At 45.2% G+C, this 19,195-nt stretch overlaps 1 protein-coding gene across 1 annotated transcript in view; it reads right to left on the reverse strand.

Annotated features, from left to right (window-relative positions):
* Window positions 1-971: 971 nt before the first annotated feature.
* The window catches only part of LOC311120837 (fibronectin-like), a gene marked incomplete at its 5' end in the record, with an annotated part of 38,516 nt that continues 20,292 nt past the window's right edge, over window positions 972-19,195 (reverse strand). Inside the window, 12 exon segments of the mRNA XM_084195401.1 lie at window positions 972-2,742; window positions 3,037-3,159; window positions 5,346-5,452; window positions 5,747-5,872; window positions 6,581-6,745; window positions 7,424-7,562; window positions 7,791-9,400; window positions 10,801-10,890; window positions 12,346-12,537; window positions 16,543-16,632; window positions 16,890-17,069; window positions 17,849-17,936. Coding sequence (XP_084051527.1) covers window positions 2,674-2,742; window positions 3,037-3,159; window positions 5,346-5,452; window positions 5,747-5,872; window positions 6,581-6,745; window positions 7,424-7,562; window positions 7,791-9,400; window positions 10,801-10,890; window positions 12,346-12,537; window positions 16,543-16,632; window positions 16,890-17,069; window positions 17,849-17,936 — 2,979 coding nt within the window. The 3' untranslated portion in view covers window positions 972-2,673.

Genomic DNA, 19,195 nt, shown 5'->3' on the forward strand with positions numbered 1-19,195 from the left:
CAATACTGGTCGGCTTTAGGACCTCTGTGCAGATGTTCTATTTTCTCTTGTCGTTGGAACGTCTCGAAGGAAGGAACCAACCACTAAAATATAAAGACCCTTTCTTTGCCTTGGGGGGTATTTTGAAGTGACGCTATAGAAAGGCGTGGCGATGTGGAGAAGCAGCAGGGCGGTGGTTATTGGTCAGACCAGACCACTGATTAGGTTAGTGAAGGACGGGAACAGGAAGGCACCACAGAGTTATAACACTTCCTACAGTATATTTTCCATTGAGTACTTCTGTGACAGCATGGGAAGACATCACCATAAAAATACAAGTCTTAAGAATTCAAAAGGAATTATATTTCTATGGGCAACACACAGGAAGTCCCACCAAAGTTGACTACTTAAAAAGATGGCGCATGCTATCAGTCTTTCGTGAGACTGACCAAGTGCACTCTAGGTTTTATAACTCTGTGTAAAGGCACAGATACAGAGCCTTCAGAAAGTATTCACACCCCTTGACTTTTTTCCACATTTTTTGTTGTGTTACAGCCTGAATTTAAAATGGATTACATTGAGATGGTGTGAGTGGTCTAAGGCACTGCATCGCAGTGCTAACTGTGCCACTAGAGATCCTGGTTCGAATCCAGGCTCTGTCGCAGCCGGCCGCGACCGGGAGACTCATGGGCGGCGCACAATTGGCCCAGCGTCGTCCAGGGTAGGGGAGGGAATGGCCGGCAGGGATGTAGCTCAGTTGATAGAGCATGGCGTTTGCAACGCCAGGGTTGTGGGTTCGATTCCAGTATAAAAAATAAAATAATAATAATTTAAAAAATGTAATCACTAACTGTAAGTCGCTCTGGATAAGAGCGTCTGCTAAATGACTAAAATGTAAAATGTAAATCAGTGACACGCAATACCCAATAATATCAAAGTGGAATATTGTTTGTAGAACATTTTGTAAATTAAGAAAAAATGTTAAAAGCTTAAATGTATTGAGTCAATAAGTATTCAACCCCTTTGTTATGGCAAGCCTAAAGTTCAGGAGTAGAAATGTGCTTAACAAATCACATAATAAGTTGCATGGACTCATTCTGTGTTCAATAAGTGGTTAACATGATTTTTTAAATGACTACCCCATCTCTTTACCCCACACATAAAATTGTCTGTATGGTCCCTCAATCGAGTAGTGAATTTCAATCACAGATTCAACCACAAAGACCAGGGAGGTTTTCAAATGCCTCGCAAAGAAGGGCACCTATTGGTAGATGGGTACAAATAAAAAAAGCAGACATTGAATATCCCTTTGAGCATGGTTAAGTTATTAATTACACATTGGATGGTGTATCAATACACCCAGTAACTACAAAGATATAGGCGTCCTTCCTAACTCAGTTGCCAGAGAGGAAGGAAACCGCTCAGGGATTTCACCATGAGGCCAATGGTGATTTTAAAACAGTTACAGAGTTTAATGGCTGTGATATGAGAACAACAACATTGTAGTTACTCCACAATACTAAACTAAATAAAAGAGTGAACAGATGTATTCCAAAATACAAATATTCCAAAATATGCATCCTGTTTGCAACAAGGCACTTAAGTAATACTACAAAAAATGTGGCAAAGAAATTAACTTTTTGTCCTGAATACAAAGTTGGATTTGTCCCAAACACAACACAACACAACACATCACTGAGTACCACTCTTCAAATGTTCAGGCATGGTGGTGGCTGCATCATGTTATGGGTATGCTTGTCATCGACAAGGACTAGGGAGTTTTTTAGGATGAAAAGAAACAGAATACAGCTATAAGCACAGGCAGAATCCTAGAGGAAAACCTGGTTCAGTCTGCTTTCTACAGACACTGGGAGACAAATTCACCTTTCAGCAGGACAATAACCTAAAACACAAGGCCAAATCTACACTGGAGTTGCTTACCAAGACGACATTGAATGTTCCTGAGTGGCCTAGTTACAGTTTTGACTTAAATCGGCTTGAAAATCTATGGCAAGACTTGAAAATGAGTGTCTAGCAATGATCAACAACCAACTTGACAGAGCTTGAAGAGTTTAAAAAAGAATAATATGCAAATATTGTACAATCCAGGTGTGCAAAGCTCTTAGAGACTTAACCCAAAAGGTGCTTCTACAAAGTATTGACTCAGGAATGTGAATACATAAGTAAATTAAATATTTATGTATATCATTTTGGCGCAGTGGTCTAAGGCACTGCATCGCAGTGCTAGCTGTGCCACTAGAGATCCTGGTTCGAATCCAGGCTCTGTCGTAGCCGGCCGCGACTGGGAGACCCATGGGGCGGCGCACAATTGGCCCAGCGTCATCCAGGGTAGGAGAGGGAATGGCCGGCAGGGATGTAGCTCAGTAGAGCATGGTGTTTGCAACGCCAGGGTTGTGGGTTCGATTCCCACGGGGGGCCAGTATGAAAAATATAAAATAATGTATGCACTAACTGTAAGTCGCTCTGGATAAGAGCGTCTGCTAAATGACTAAAATGTAAATATATTTGTAAAAACATGTTTTCACTTTGTCATTCAAATATATTTAATCCATTTTGAATTCAGGCTGTAACACAACAAAATGTGGAATAAGTCAAGGGGTATGAATACTTTCTGAAGGCACTGTATGTGAGTAGAGTCTCAGGAGGAGAGGGTTCTCCTTCACCATCCCTTCTTTACTCTGAGGGCTGCTGGGAGTCCGCTAGGAGCTCTGGTCTCAGACACTCTATAGGACACTGGATGTTCTGTTGGAAGACAGAAAGGAAACGTTCAGTTCATTTAAAGTACATGTTTGCATGATAGTCAATAAGGAAATGCATGTACACCTGATATACAATCTCTATTGACATATGGGACGTCACAAAGACATTTGTGTCAATGTTATTATGGGCCAGTCTTTAGAATCCTAGGAGCACAGAATTAAATAAAAACACTAGAATGGTCAGTGGCAAACCTTTAACATAACTGCCGGACGGCCATCTTGGTCAGGGAAACTGTATAATATTGTATCTCTATGACTGAGAGGCCGGAACACCCACCAGTTTTTTCAGGGCGTTCTCCCTGTAGCGGTCAAATGCGTCTTGGTGTATTTGAGAATCTAGCAGATCCACATCCACCTCAGTCTGAGCTCCTGGTCTTCTGCAGTTCTCACAGCGCCAGCCCTGGGGAGATGACACGCCGTTCACCACATAGAACAAATGCACTGACACTCTCATACATCTGTTGTGTCCTTACATTCACTGAAGTCCAAATCTCATTTTATTTGTCACATGCGCCGAATACAACAGCTGTAGACCTTACAGTGAAATGCTTACTTACAAGCCCTTAACACTTATTTTTCTTAACTGCATTGTTGGTTAAGAAAGTATTGACTAAAATAAACTGAAGTAAAAAATAAATAAAATAGAAAAATTACAAATAATTAAAGAGCAACAATGCAAATAGTCCGGGTAGCCATTTGATTAGCTGTTCAGGAGTCTTATAGCTTGGGGGTAGAAGCTGTTAAGAAGCCTTTTGGACCTAGACTTGGCACTCCGGTACCACTTGCCGTGCGGTAGCAGAGAGAACAGTCTATGACTAGGGTGGCTGGAGTCTTTGACAATTTTTAGGGCCTTCCTCTGACACCGCCTGGTATAGAGGTCCTGGATGGCAGGAAGCTTGGCCCCAGTGACTACCCTCTGTAGCGCCTTGCGGTCAGATGCCGAGCAGTTGCCTTACCAGGCGGTGATGCAACCAGTCAGGATGCTCTCGATGGTGCAGCTGTATAACTTTTTGAGGATCTGAGGCCCATGCCAAATCTTTTCAGTCTCCTGAGGGGGAATAGGCTTTATCGTGCCCTCTTCACGACTGTCTTGGTGTGTTTGGACCATGTTAGTTTGTTGGTGATGTGGACACCAAGGAACTTGAAGCTCTCAACCTGCTCCACTACAGCCCCGTCGATGAGAATGGGGGCGTGCTCAGTCCTCTTTTTTTCCCTGTAGTCCACAATCATCTCCTTTGTCTTGGTCACGTTGAGGGAGAGGTTGTTATCCTGGCACCACACTGCCAGGTCTCTGACCTCCTCCCTATAGGCTGTCTCATCGTTGTCAGTGATCAGGCCTACCACTGTTGTGTCGTCGGCAAACTTAATGATGGTGTTAGAGTCGTGCCTGGCCATGCAGTCATGGGTGAACAGGGAGTACAGGAGGGGACTGAGCATGCACCCCTGAGGGGCCCCCGTGTTGAGGATCAGCGTGGCAGATGTGTTGTTACCTACCCTTACCACCTGGGGGTGGCCCATCAGGAAGTCCAGGATCCAGTTGCAGAGGGAGGTGTTTAGTCCCAGGGTCCTTAGCTTAGTAATGAGCTTTGAGGGCACTATGGTGTTGAACGCTGAGCTGTAGTCAATAGCATTCTCACATAGGTGTTCCTCTTGTCCAGGTGGGAAAGGGCAGTGTGGAGTGCAATAGAGATTGCGTCATCTGTGTATCTGTTGGGGCAGTATGCAAATTGGAGTGGGTCTAGGGTTTCTGGGATAATGGTGTTGATGTGAGCCATGACCAGCCTTTCAATGCACTTCATGGCTACCGACTTGAGTGCTACGGGTCGATAGTCATTTAGGCAGGTTACCTTGGTGTTCTTAGGCACAGGGACTATGGTGGTCTGCTTGAAACATGTAGGTATTACAGACTCGGTCAGGGAGAGGTTGAAAATGTCAGTGATGACACTTGCCAGTTGGTCAGCGCATGCTCGGAGTACACGTCCTGGTAATCCGTCTGGCCCTGCGGCCTTGTGAATGTTGACCTGCTTAAAAGTCTTACTCACATCGGCTACGGAGAGCGTGATCACATAGTCATCCGGAACAGCTGGTGCTCTCATGCATGCTTCAGTGTTGCTTGCCTCGAAGCACACATAGAAGTAATTTAGCTCGTCTGGTGGGCTTGTGTCACTGGGCAGCTCGCGGCTGTGCTTCCCTTTGTAGTCCGTAATAGTTTGCAAGCCCTGCCACAACGAGTGTCGGAGCCTGTAGAATTCAATTTACTTTGATAATCCACCACATGGAGCATACTGCATCCAGTTTACCACACGTTCACAACTCCTGCCTAGTCTAGACTCCCCTCATCTGTGCTTTTCTTTTACTTCCTGTGTACTACACCACAACATCCTGTGTACTACACAACATCCTGTGTACTACACAACATCCTGTGTACTACACAACATCCTGTGTACTACACAACATCCCGTGTACTACACAACATCCCGTGTACTACACAACATCCTGTGTACTACACAACATCCCGTGTACTACACAACATCCCGTATACTACACAACATCCTGTGCTCCACAGTATGGAATTGGTGGTGATACCTGCTGTCCTCCGTAGCAGGTGCAGGTGCAGATAGCTCCCAGGTATTCCTTCTGCCACTGGTTGCCCACCTGGTACATATTCCCATCGTCATAACACGTCGACTCATCTGTAGAAACACAGACAGATAGATCATTCACCATAACAACGTGCAGTGCAGTAGGTCTCTGGTAATTCTCTTGCCCTTGTCACAGTGTCGTAGCGACCCAAACTTTACTGTGGATTGGATATTTTCTTTTCACCTTGTTCTGTCCAGCAACTATGGTGGATGCATTACCAGGCCAGAACAGTACAGCTCGGCTCAGTAGTATTAAAAGGATCTGTGGACTTGTACACGCTGGTGTGAATTGAACAACTTGGCAACCATTCATTGATGTCTAAGCTAGTAGCCTGCAGTACTTACGTGGCTCGCACTTGAACTCTCCCTTCCCATTGCCCAAGCAAGTACAGCTCATCATGTGACCGTTCTCAGCGTGGCGGTCCCACTTCTCTCCTATATGGTAGTTGTTCCCGCTGTCATGACACCACTCTGTAGGAGGGAGAGGGTGAAGAGGGGAGTAGGTGGGTGGAGGGGTGAGGAAGGGGATAGGTGGGGAGGTAGGAGAGAGGACGGGGAGGGAGGGGGAGATGATACTAGTTCAACAAATCCAAATGAAGGTTTTGGGGGATAGATGGCCATGTCTCCTCGACTCCTCCCACTCTGGTGGAGAAAGGAGTCTGATTGGACCCAACATTCTGAGCTTCACTGAGACCCAAATTGGACAATTCATCCCTCATACACACACACACAAACACATCAGTCATTTGACCCATGACCTTTAGCATTCAGACATGATGATGGCATGATATCTCAGGGTTTGGTATCGTCTGGTTATGGACTGACAATACAAACCCCAGACACAACGAGCTCTAGCCCTGTCAGTGGCATGTTTTACTACAGCCAACATGCTGCAGGGACTAGCATGGGCAGACCTTAACCTTCTAGCACATCTATGTATCCCAGAGCAGGAATAAAATGTACATGACCAATGATTTAAGAATGGCTTTAATTGAATTTCTGCTTTGAATGATTTAGTCATATTAACAAATGCTATTAATAAGAGAAAATAAATACCATAACCATATAATTTAGTCTTTTTTTTCCCTCTTGGTCGTCTGCGTCAGGTCTGCCCATGCTAAGGTAAAATATAAGGGGGTTTATATTAGAAGCATTATGGGATGGGTTAGAGTCACTCACTGGATGAATCACATCTGAAATGGCCACTGCCCAGCCCCAGACACCTGCACCACAGCTTAAAGCCTGTCTCTGACATACGCTCCCACTCTGCACCCACATCATGGTAGGTGGCTGTGAACGTGTCATAACACACATCTCTGCTGGAGGGGAGGTTGTCTCCTGGAACTAGGGGGAGAGAGAAGGGACAAAACATGTTAACAAACAATTACAAAGCAAAACAACAACCAGACGGACAAACATAACTATTTATCAACAGACGGACAAACATAACTATTTATCAACAGACGGACAAACATAACTATTTATCAACAGACGGACAAACATAACTATTTATCAACAGACGGACAAACATAACTATTTATCAACAGACGGACAAACATAACTATTTATCAACAGACGGACAAACATAACTATTTATCAACAGACGGACAAACATAACTATTTATCAACAGACGGACATACATAACTATTTATCAACAGACGGACATACATAACTATTTATCAACAGACGGACATACATAACTATTTATCAACAGACGGACAAACATAACTATTTATCAACAGACGGACAAACATAACTATTTATCAACAGACTGACAAACATAACTATTTACCAACAGACGGACAAACATAACTATTTATCAACAGATGTGATTTCCAAATACTAAACAACTGGTCAACGAAACCAAAGAACTGATTACCAGCTTCAAAACAATACATTAGAAGGGCGTTGGACAACAATACATAAACTCATGAAAAAGTATTAATTGAAAGGTCTAATGCTATTCATTGTTATTCCATGACCACGGCACACCACCAAAGGGTACTGACAAAGTGTAGTACCAGCGTTGCCAACGGTGACTATCTCCTCCAGGACCTTCTCCCTGCCCTGCCCTCTCATGGCCTCCACGACGACGCCATAGGAGGCCCCAGGTGTCAGCCCGATCAGAGTGGCACTGGTAGAGGTGCCCGGTAATCGCATCTGGTAGAGAGATGAGGTCAGGGTTCATTATGGGGAACAGCAGATAGAAACACCTGTGATGTCACAGTCACATCAGAATCATTCACTTCTGACACCATGTACTGAGAACAGGACTTTTTTTTTTTTTTTTGCTGTAAAGAGAAGTATAGGTACGCTAGTACACCTTTGCTACAGTTCATCTAAATGAAAAGTATTTTTCTTCATGGCATTTGTGTGTAGTATAATCACCTGGAACATCTTCTCGTCGAGGTTGGTGATGGGGTTACAGGACACCAGGTACTCTGAGCTCTGGGGCAGGCCCTGCCATGAGATGGTGGTGTGTGTCTGGGCCTCCTGCGGTACCCCAAACCCGGTATCATTCTCAGGGAACCCAAACGGAAGACCCGATAACGGACCCTCGTTCACCCGGACCAGGGGCACTCTCTGGCCATCGGGGCCCGGGACGGGGACGTAGACCAGGGGCTCACGGTGGTGGATAGCTGGGCCCTGGCCCTGGTTGTCCCTGCCGTTGGGGTTGGGGCCCAAGCTCTGGTACTCTGTGTAGATGTGCTGGCCCTGCTGGCCCAGCGTGTCCTGGCCGTTAGTCCCCACCAGCTGGAAATGGTTGTCGTTGAAGTTGGGGTTCAAGTTGGGGTTCCCGTTGGGGTTGAGGGGGTAGTTGGGGTTAGGGTTGGTGTTGGGATTCCCGTTGGGGTTGAGGGGGTAGTTGGTGCTGGGGTTGGTATTGAAGTTGGGGTTAGGGTTGGTGTTGGGATTCCCGTTGGGGTTGAGGGGGTAGTTGGGGTTAGGGTTGGTGTTGGGATTCCCGTTGGGGTTGAGGGGGTAGTTGGGGTTAGGGTTGGTGTTGAAGTTGGGGTTAGGGTTGGTGTTGGGATTCCCGTTGGGGTTGAGGGGGTAGTTGGGGTTCACATTGCCGTTATAGTTGGGGTTGGGGTTCCCGCTGGGGTTGAGGGGTAGGTTGGGGTTGGGGTTAGTGTTGGGGTTAGAAATGGGGTTAAGGTTGCCGCTACCATAGAAGTTGGGGTTCCCGTTAGGGTTGGTGTTGGGGTTGGTGTTGGGGTTGAGGGGAAAGTTGGGTTTAGGGTTGGTGTTGGGGTTGAACTGGTTGGGGTTGCCATTGGGGTTTAAGTTGTGGTTCCTATTGGGGTTGAGGGGGTGGTTGGGGTTGAACTGGTTGGGGTTGCTGTTGGGGTTGAACTGGTTGGGGTTGCTGTTGGGGTTTCCGTTGGGGTTGAACTGGTTGGGGTTGCTGTTGGGGTTGCCGTTGGGGTTGAACTGGTTGGGGTTGGTGTTGGGGTTGAACTGGTTGGGGTTGAACTGGTTGGGGTTGCCGTTGGGGTTGCTGTTGGGGTTGAACTGGTTGGGGTTGCCGTTGGGGTTGAACTGGTTGGGGTTGCTGTTGGGGTTGAACTGGTTGGGGTTGCTGTTGGGGTTGCCGTTGGGGTTGAACTGGTTGGGGTTGCTGTTGGGGTTGAACTGGTTGGGGTTGCTGTTGGGGTTGCCGTTGGGGTTGAGGGGGAGGTTGGGGTTAGGGTTGGGGTTGGCGTTCACATTAAAGTTGGGTTTCCCATTAGGGTTGGCAGGGTTGAAGTTGGTGTTCCCGTTGGGGTTGCCGTTATAGTTGGGGTTGGGGTTGGCAGGGTAGTTGGGGTTAGGGTTGGTGTTGGCAGGGTAGTTGGGGTTTCCATTGGGGTTGGTGTTGAAACTAGGGTTGCTGGGGTTAAAGTCGAGGTCGGTGGGGAGGTTGGGGTTAACCTCGTCCTCGGGCACGTCCAGGATGTCGGGACTGGGCCGGTGGGACACAGGGAGCTGGGGCACGGGGAGCTGGGATGCCAGTTCTAGCAGAGAGACGGGTTAGGAGCAGAGCAAGCAGAGCGTTAAGAGACCGTGAGGAGAGGATCTGCAGTAGCTAGGTTCAACCAGCAGGATCTGCAGTAGCTAGGTTCAACCAGCAGGATCTGCAGTAGCTAGGTTCAACCAGCAGGAGCTGCGGTTGCTAGGTTCAACCAGCAGGATCTGCAGTAGCTAGGTTCAACCAGCAGGATCTGCGGTTGCTAGGTTCAACCAGCAGGATCTGCAGTAGCTAGGTTCAACCAGCAGGATCTGCAGTAGCTAGGTTCAACCAGCAGGATCTGCAGTAGCTAGGTTCAACCAGCAGGATCTGCAGTAGCTAGGTTCAACCAGCAGGGGGAATGATTGGGACACTACAGATAGAGTCCTCTTGTCTTCCCTGTTGGAGCTGGATTTAATGGGAAGCTACTGCAAACTGCAAAGCTTGCCACTAGTGTACATCGCAACTTTTGAATAACTTAGTTTAGATATTCAAAAGGTCAGAGCATTATCTTAAAGCACATCAGCTGAGCTTACATTTGTGCTGCCTCAGTATGCATGAATTGCTTGCCTGCAAAAGCCATTGTTACAACAGGCACATATTCACACAGAGTTTCACTGGTTTTGTAATAACTTCTCTTTCTTCTTCTTCCTCATTTAAACATAATTTGTTGCGTTCAGAAAAGAGGTGTCTGACCTCAAGGCTCTTTCCCTGGTTAAATAAAGAGGTATCTGACCTCAAGGCTCTTTCCCTGGTTAAATAAATAGGTATCTGACCTCAAGGCTCTTTCCCTGGTTAAATAAAGAGGTGTCTGACCTCAAGGCTCTTTCCCTGGTTAAATAAAGAGGTGTCTGACCTCAAGGCTCTTTCCCTGGTTAAATAAAGAGGTGTCTGACCTCAAGGCTCTTTCCCTGGTTAAATAAAGAGGTGTCTGACCTCAAGGCTCTTTCCCTGGTTAAATAAAGAGGTATCTGACCTCAAGGCTCTTTCCCTGGTTAAATAAAGAGGTGTCTGACCTCAAGGCTCTTTCCCTGGTTAAATAAAGAGGTGTCTGACCTCAAGGCTCTTTCCCTGGTTAAATAAAGAGGTGTCTGACCTCAAGGCTCTTTCCCTGGTTAAATAAAGAGGTGTCTGACCTCAAGGCTCTTTCCCTGGTTAAATAAAGAGGTGTCTGACCTCAAGGCTCTTTCCCTGGTTAAATAAAGAGGTGTCTGACCTCAAGGCTCTTTCCCTGGTTAAATAAAGAGGTGTCTGACCTCAAGGCTCTTTCCCTGGTTAAATAAAGAGGTGTCTGACCTCAAGGCTCTTTCCCTGGTTAAATAAAGAGGTGTCTGACCTCAAGGCTCTTTCCCTGGTTAAATAAAGGTTCCATCATTTTCAGATGGGAAGGTTGATTGCTGTACTTACGAGTTCTAGCCCTGCCCACTAGAGGGGTGCTCCTCAGAGCATTCTGCAGGGTGACGATCTTGATGATGTATTCAGTTCCTGGTTTCAGACCTAAAAACAATAAACAGAGTGTGGGGGAGGGACTTAGTAAAAGAAACAGGCTACAATAGATGGGTTAGCTGACAAGGTCACGAAAACTATGGGCGCGCGTCGATGGGGCAGATGTGTTGTGATTCTAAACGGTCGGATAGCTACAACAATGACAAGAAGCTGCCATGTGGGGAATCAGGTTACAGGTACATTATTCATTTCAAATGATATGTTTATAAAACCTGTACCACTCAAAATAAGCAAAATGAACAATAAAATACATACATAGTTTAATAATAAATAATACATTCAGTATTACACAGGAAAATAAAACAAAAAAAACCTGCTCCAGAGTGCTCAGGACCTCAGACTGGGACGAAGGTTCACCTTCCAACAGGACAATGACCCTAAGCACACAGCCAAGACAACGCAGGAGTGGCTTCGGGACACGTCTCTGAATGTCCTTGAGTGGCCCAGACAGAGCCCTGACTTGAATCCGATCGAACATCTCTGGAGAGACATGAAAATAGCTGTGCAGCGACGCTCCCCATCCAACCTGACAGAGCTTGAGAGGATCTGCAGAGAAGAATGGGAGAAACTCCCCAAATACAGATGTGCCAAGCTTGTAGCGTCATACCCAAGAAGACTCAAGGCTTAATTGCTGCCAAAAGGTGCTTCAACAAAGTACTGAGTAAAGGGACTGAATACTTATGTAAATGTGATATTTACGGGTTTTCTTTATACATTTGCAAAAATTTCTAAAACCTGTTTTTGCTTTGTCATTATGGGGTATTGTGTGTAGATTGATGAGGGGGGAAAAAACAATTTAAATCAATTTTAGAATAAGGCTGTAATGTAACAAAATGTGGAAAAAGTGAAAGGGATCTGAATACTTTCCCAATACACTGTAGCCATGTTATTTTTCACTCATTATTGTAAGTAAGCATTTCACTGTTAGTCTACACCTGTTGTCTACGAAGCACGTGACAAATAAAATAAAAATTCCAGGTCGCACAGGAAAATATTTAGGCGCATATGCAAGTAAAATGGCCGCACCGTACAGCCCTGAATCCATTGATTCTAAGCCCCGCCCGTTTTGCTCCACGGTTGCATCAGTTTTGTTCATAAACAAACAACCCACCTCGATCGAAACTCTTTTCACACTATTATGCTAGGCCAAACTGGTATGGTATTTCCTATTTAAGCACGCTTACAGCCACTGAGGTGTATGGATGCGTAACCAGGCCAGCTCAGCTTGATTCGACTCGGTTCAGAAGTGTGAAAAGCCCTAAAATGTGTCCAGTATGTATCTTTGTTGGCGACCCGACCAAATTCACATAGAAATGTGAGTTATAGATCTTTAATTCTCATTGAAAGCAAGTCTAAGAAGCGGTAGATCGGTTCTATGTGCGCTATTTCTATGCTTCCTGTTCTTAAGTTTCGCTTTTGGGATCTAAAAGAGGAGGAGAGCCCTACCAGTGATGATGGCTTGGCTCCGGTAAGCGGTGGGTCGTGGGGTGAGTTCCCGGGGGATGCCCCCTGCCTCCTCGTAGGTGACGTAATACCCGGTGACCCCGGCACTACGGGAACCCTCCCAGGTGAAGGAGATGCTGCTGGGGGTCAGGGAGGTGAACCGGATGTTGGTGGGGGGAGACACCACAGGCTTAGCTGCAAGAGATAAACAGACAGGGAGACAGTCAGTTCTATGAACAGAATTTACAGATGAAAATACGCTGGCTGAACCAGCTAAATCTGGCACATTTACAGAAATGTTGATTTATGTAATGTCAAATAACCCTAATAAAGTAATTAAAGAACTGACACACTTAACAGCTTTAAGCAACTACACTGAAAGAATATATAAACGCAACATGTAAAGTGTTGGTCCCATGTTTCATGAGATTAAATTATTTCTCTAAATATTATGGTACACATTTGTTTACATCCCTGTTAGTGAGCATTTCTCCATTGCCAAGATAATCCATCCACCTGACAGGTGTGGCATATCAAGAAGCTGATTAAACAGCATGATCATTACACAGGTGCACCTTGTGCTGGGGAACATAAAAGGCCACTCTAAAATGTGCAGTTTTGTCACACAACACAATGCCACAGATGTCTCAAGTTTTGAGGGAGCCATTCTGACTGCAGGAATGTCCAAAAAAGCTGTAGCCAGACAATTGAATGTTCATTTCTCTACCAAAAGCCGCCTCCAAAGTCATTTTAGAACATTTGGCAGTACGTCCAACAGGCCTCACAACCGCAGATCACATGTATGGTGTCATGTGGGTGAGCGGTTTGCTGATGTCAACGTTGTGAACAGAGTCCCTCATGGTGGCGGTGGGGTTATGGTATGGGCAGGCATAAGCTACGGACAACGAACACAATTGCATTTTATCGATGGCAATTTGAATGCACAGAAATACCGTGACATTGTTTTAAAGGTATCTGTGACCAACAGATGCACATCTGTATTCCCAGTCGTGAAATCCATAGATTAGGGCCTAATTCATGTATTATTTCAATTGACTGATTTCCTCATATGAATTGTAAATCTTTGAAATTGTTGCATGTTGCATTTATATTTTTGATCAGTATACTTAGTAAGATTAATATAAAGAAATATACAACGACATCTGGTCCTTAGTATAGAGAGAGGATGGTAGTATAGAGAGAGGATGGTAGTAAAGAGATGATGGTAGTATAGAGAGAGGATGGTAGTATATAGAGAGGATGGTAGTATAGAGAGGATGGTAGTATAGAGAGAGGATGGTAGTATAGAGAGAGGGAGAGAGGATGGTAGTATAGAGAGAGGATGGTAGTATAGAGAGGATGGTAGTATAGAGAGAGGATGGTAGTATAGAGAGAGGATGGTAGTATATAGAGGATGGTAGTATAGAGAGGATGGTAGTATAGAGAGATGATGGTAGTATATAGAGAGGATGGTAGTATAGAGAGGATGGTAGTATAGAGAGATGATGGTAGTATAGAGAGAGGGTGGTAGTATATAGAGAGGATGGTAGTATAGAGAGGATGGTAGTATATAGAGAGGATGGTATTATAGAGAGAGGGAGAGAGGATGGTAGTATAGAGAGAGGATGGTAGTATAGAGAGGATGGTAGTATAGAGAGAGGATGGTAGTATAGAGAGGATGGTAGTATAGAGAGAGGATGGTAGTATAGAGAGGATGGTAGTATAGAGAGAGGATGGTGGTATATAGAGAGGATGGTAGTATAGAGAGAGGATGGTAGTATAGAGAGAGGATGGTAGTATAGAGAGAGGATGGTAGTATAGAGAGAGGATGGTAGTATAGAGAGAGGATGGTAGTATAGAGAGGATGGTAGTATAGAGAGAGGATGGTAGTATAGAGAGGATGGTAGTATAGAGAGGATGGTAGTATAGAGAGAGGATGGTAGTATAGAGAGGATGGTAGTATAGAGAGGATGGTAGTATAGAGAGGATGGTAGTATAGAGAGAGGATGGTAGTATAGAGAGAGGATGGTAGTATAGAGAGAGGATGGTAGTATAGAGAGGATGGTAGTATAGAGAGAGGATGGTAGTATAGAGAGGATGGTAGTATAGAGAGGATAGTAGTATAGAGAGAGGATGGTAGTATAGAGAGAGGATGGTAGTATAGAGAGAGGATGGTAGTATAGAGAGAGGATGGTAGTATAGAGAGGATGGTAGTATAGAGAGAGGATGGTAGTATAGAGAGAGGATGGTAGTATAGAGAGAGGATGGTAGTATAGAGAGAGGATGGTAGTATAGAGAGAGGATGGTAGTATAGAGAGGGGATGGTAGTATAGAGAGAGGATGGTAGTATAGAGAGGATGGTAGTATAGAGAGAGGATGGTAGTATAGAGAGAGGATGGTAGTATAGAGAGAGGATGGTAGTATAGAGAGAGGATGGTAGTATAGAGAGGATGGTAGTATAGAGAGGATGGTAGTATAGAGAGAGGATGGTAGTATAGAGAGAGGATGGTAGTATAGAGAGAGGATGGTAGTATAGAGAGAGGATGGTAGTATAGAGAGAGGATGGTAGTATAGAGAGAGGATGGTAGTATAGAGAGGATGGTAGTATAGAGAGGATGGTAGTATAGAGAGAGGATGGTAGTATAGAGAGAGGATGGTAGTATAGAGAGAGGATGGTAGTATAGAGAGGATGGTAGTATAGAGAGGATGGTAGTATAGAGAGAGGATGGTAGTATAGAGAGAGGATGGTAGTATAGAGAGAGGATGGTAGTATAGAGAGGGGATGGTAGTATAGAGAGGATGGTAGTATAGAGAGAGGATGGTAGTATAGAGAGAGGATGGTAGTATAGAGAGAGGATGGTAGTATAGAGAGGATGGTAGTATAGAGAGGGGATGGTAGTATAGAGAGAGGATGGTAGTATAGAGAGGATGGTAGTATAGAGAGAGGATGGTAGTATAGAGAGAGGATGGTAGTATAGAGAGAGGATGGTAGTATAGAGAGGATGGTAGTATAGAGAGGGGATGGTAGTATAGAGAGAGGATGGTAGTATAGAGAGAGGATGGTAGTATAGAGAGGATGGTAGTATAGAGAGAGGATGGTAGTATAGAGAGAGGATGGTAGTATAGAGAGGATGGTAGTATAGAGAGAGGATGGTAGTATAGAGAGAGGATGGTAGTATAGAGAGGATGGTAGTATAGAGAGAGGATGGTAGTATAGAGAGAGGATGGTAGTATAGAGAGGGGATGGTAGTATAGAGAGAGGATGGTAGTATAGAGAGGATGGTAGTATAGAGAGAGGATGGTAGTATAGAGAGAGGATGGTAGTATAGAGAGAGGATGGTAGTATAGAGAGAGGATGGTAGTATAGAGAGAGGATGGTAGTATAGAGAGGATGGTAGTATAGAGAGAGGATGGTAGTATAGAGAGAGGATGGTAGTATATAGAGAGGATGGTAGTATAGAGAGAGGATGGTAGTATAGAGAGAGGATGGTAGTATAGAGAGAGGATGGTAGTATTGAGAGAGGGTGGTAGTATAGAGAGAGGATGGTAGTATAGAGAGGATGGTAGTATAGAGAGGATGGTAGTATAGAGAGAGGATGGTAGTATAGAGAGAGGATGGTAGTATAGAGAGAGGATGGTAGTATAGAGAGAGGATGGTAGTATAGAGAGGATGGTAGTCTAGAGAGAGGATGGTAGTATAGAGAGGATGGTAGTATAGAGAGAGGATGGTAGTATAGAGAGAGGATGGTAGTATAGAGAGAGGATGGTAGTATAGAGAGGATGGTAGTATAGAGAGGGGATGGTAGTATAGAGAGAGGATGGTAGTATAGAGAGGGGATGGTAGTATAGAGAGAGGATGGTAGTATAGAGAGAGGATGGTAGTATAGAGAGAGGATGGTAGTATAGAGAGATGATGGTAGTATAGAGAGGATGGTAGTATAGAGAGGATGGTAGTATAGAGAGAGGATGGTAGTATAGAGAGAGGATGGTAGTATAGAGAGGATGGTAGTATAGAGAGAGGATGGTAGTATAGAGAGAGGATGGTAGAATAGAGAGAGGATGGTAGTATAGAGAGAGGATGGTAGTATAGAGAGGATGGTAGTATAGAGAGAGGGTGGTAGTATAGAGAGGATGGTAGTATAGAGAGAGGATGGTAGTATAGAGAGAGGATGGTAGTATAGAGAGGTGATGGTAGTATACCTGTTGTGGCAGTGAGGGTGAAGGGAGCACTGCGGCCGTTGCCGTTCAGAGTGTATATGTTGATCTTGTAGGTAGTGCCAGGCTGAAGACCTGTGGAAGACAAGTGGAAAATGTTCCAGATTAATATGATCCAGGATTGAGTCTGGGTGGTGTTCATTAGGCACCAAAAGACTGAAACAGGTAGAGACTGCCTGGACTTGGTCCAATAAGAAATGCTCATTTTCGTTTTCTGTTGCAAGACATTTTAAAAATGTTGCATGTCCTAATGAACATGACCCTGAAGTGAATGTTGACTGCAGCAGGGTCACCTGATTCAAGGGGAGTAGGAGGTATGTGGGGGGGGGTACCTTGGATAGTGTAGGCGCGGGAATCAGGGGTGATGGTCCTCTGGATGGGGGTGCGGCCTCCAGTGGTGGGCGTGGCCTCAACCAGGAAGCCAGAGATGGTCTCAGTCTTGGATCGCCATGTCAGGGTGATGGAGGAGTCCTTTACGTCAGAGATACGCACGCGACGTGGGGGACTGATGTCTGGAACACAGAGAGAGGAGAGGAGATTTCTAGCAGGTTTTTTAAATTTTATTTGTCTTAAAATTGTTAAAAGGCTTGTAATGTCTGTTATATTTGTAACTTCTGTTTTGTGGACCCCATGAAGATAATCAGTTGCTAAGGCAACAGAATAAAGAGGATGAAAGCAATATGTTCTCTCCTGTCATCACTGCTGAATAGCTAGCTGTGGAAGGAGAGGAAGGAGAGAGAGAGAGAGAGAGAGAGAGAGAGAGAGAGAGAGAGAGAGAGAGAGAGAGAGAGAGAGAGACAGAGAGACAGAGAGACAGAGAGACAGAGAGACAGAGAGAGAGAGAGAGAGAGATGAGAGAGAGAGAGAGAGAGAGAGAGAGAGAGAGAGACAGAGAGACAGAGAGAGAGAGAGATAGAGAGAGAGAGAGAGAGAGAGAGATGAGAGAGAGAGAGAGAGAGAGAGAGACAGAGAGAGAGAGAGAAAGAGAGAAAGAGAGACAGAGATCACGGAGAGACAGAGAGACACAGAGAGACAGAGACAGAGAGAGAGAGAAAGAGCGAGAGAGAGAGAGACACAGAGAGACAGAGACAGAGAGAGAGAGAGACAGAGAAAGAGCGAGAGAGAGAGACAGAGAGAGAGAGAGACAGACAGAGACAGAGAGACAGAAAGACAGAGAGACAGAAAGACAGAGACACAGAGAGAGAGACAGAGAGAGAGAGAGAGACCGAGAGAGGAAGGAGAGAGAGGGAATGGAAAGAGAGAGGGAGGGGAAGGAGGCAGAGAAACTCACTGTCCAGTGTTGTGACCTCTCCTTGAACTGGGCGGCTCGTCAGAGAGTTCTTCAGGGCATAAACGTGCACCTCATACGTAGTCGCAACCTACACAGACAGACACAGAAACAGACAGTAGAGGTGAAACTGAGTGAGACTCATGCGTAGTAGCACCCTTCACAGACAGAGACAGAAACAGACAGTAGAGGTGAAACTGAGTGAGACTCATGCGTAGTAGCACCCTTCACAGACAGAGACAGCCAGTACAGTCAGGAGAAACCGATTCATTGGGACCACCATCATCTCCCAAACACCCTCTAGTCCTTTAAAGTGGAACTGACTGTATTTTATCTACTTTACAGATATGAAACAGACAATCATAATATCAGTCAAAAATATAAATTCCCAGTTTATGCACTGTTTCAGTTTCGATGACTCAATGTGTTGAACAGAGACGGACGACTGTAACTAAGGCTGGTTGCACTCTTTGTTCGTCAACTGGAAATGACAAGGCTGTGGCTTCGCTAGTCTAGCAGACGACGGGTTTCAAAACCACAAGGTTACGCCCCAAATGGCACCCTATGCCCTACATACAGTGAGGGAAAAAAGTATTTGATCCCCTGCTGATTTTGTAAGTTTGCCCACTGACAAAGAAATGATCAGTCTATAATTTTAATGGTAGGTTTATTTGAACAGTGAGAGACAGAATAACAACAACAAAAATCCTGAAAAAAACATCAAAAATGTTATAAATTGATTTGCATTTTAAATGAGGGAAATAAGTATTTGACCCCTCTGCAAAACATGACTTAGTACTTGGTGGCAAAACCCTTGTTGGCAATAACAGAGGTCAGACGTTTCCTGTAGTTGGCCACCAGGTTTGCACACATCTCAGGAGGGATTTTGTCCAACTCCTCTTTGCAGATCTTCTCCAAGTCATTAAGGTTTCGAGGCTGACGTTTGGCAACTCAAACCTTCAGCTACAGATTTTCTATGGGTTTAAGGTCTGGAGACTGGCTAGGCCACTCCAGGACCTTAATGTGCTTCTTCTTGAGCCACTCCTTTGTTGCCTTGGCCGTGTGTTTTGGGTCATTGTCATGCTGGAATACCCATCCACGACCCATTTTCAATGGCCTGGCTGAGGGAAGGAGGTTCTCACCCAAGATTTGACGGTACATGGCCCCGTCCATCGTCCCTTTGATGCGGTTTAGTTGTCCTGTCCCCTTAGCAGAAAAACACCCTCAAAGCATAATGTTTCCACCTCCATGTTTGACGGTGGGGATGGTGTTCTTGGGGTCATAGGCAGCATTCCTCCTCCTCCAAACACGGCGAGTTGAGTTGATGCCAAAGAGCTCGATATTGGTCTC

This window comes from Coregonus lavaretus (genome assembly GCF_964263955.1).
Source record: "Coregonus lavaretus genome assembly, contig: HAP1_SCAFFOLD_4579, whole genome shotgun sequence".
Classification (NCBI taxonomy): Eukaryota; Metazoa; Chordata; class Actinopteri; order Salmoniformes; family Salmonidae; genus Coregonus; species Coregonus lavaretus.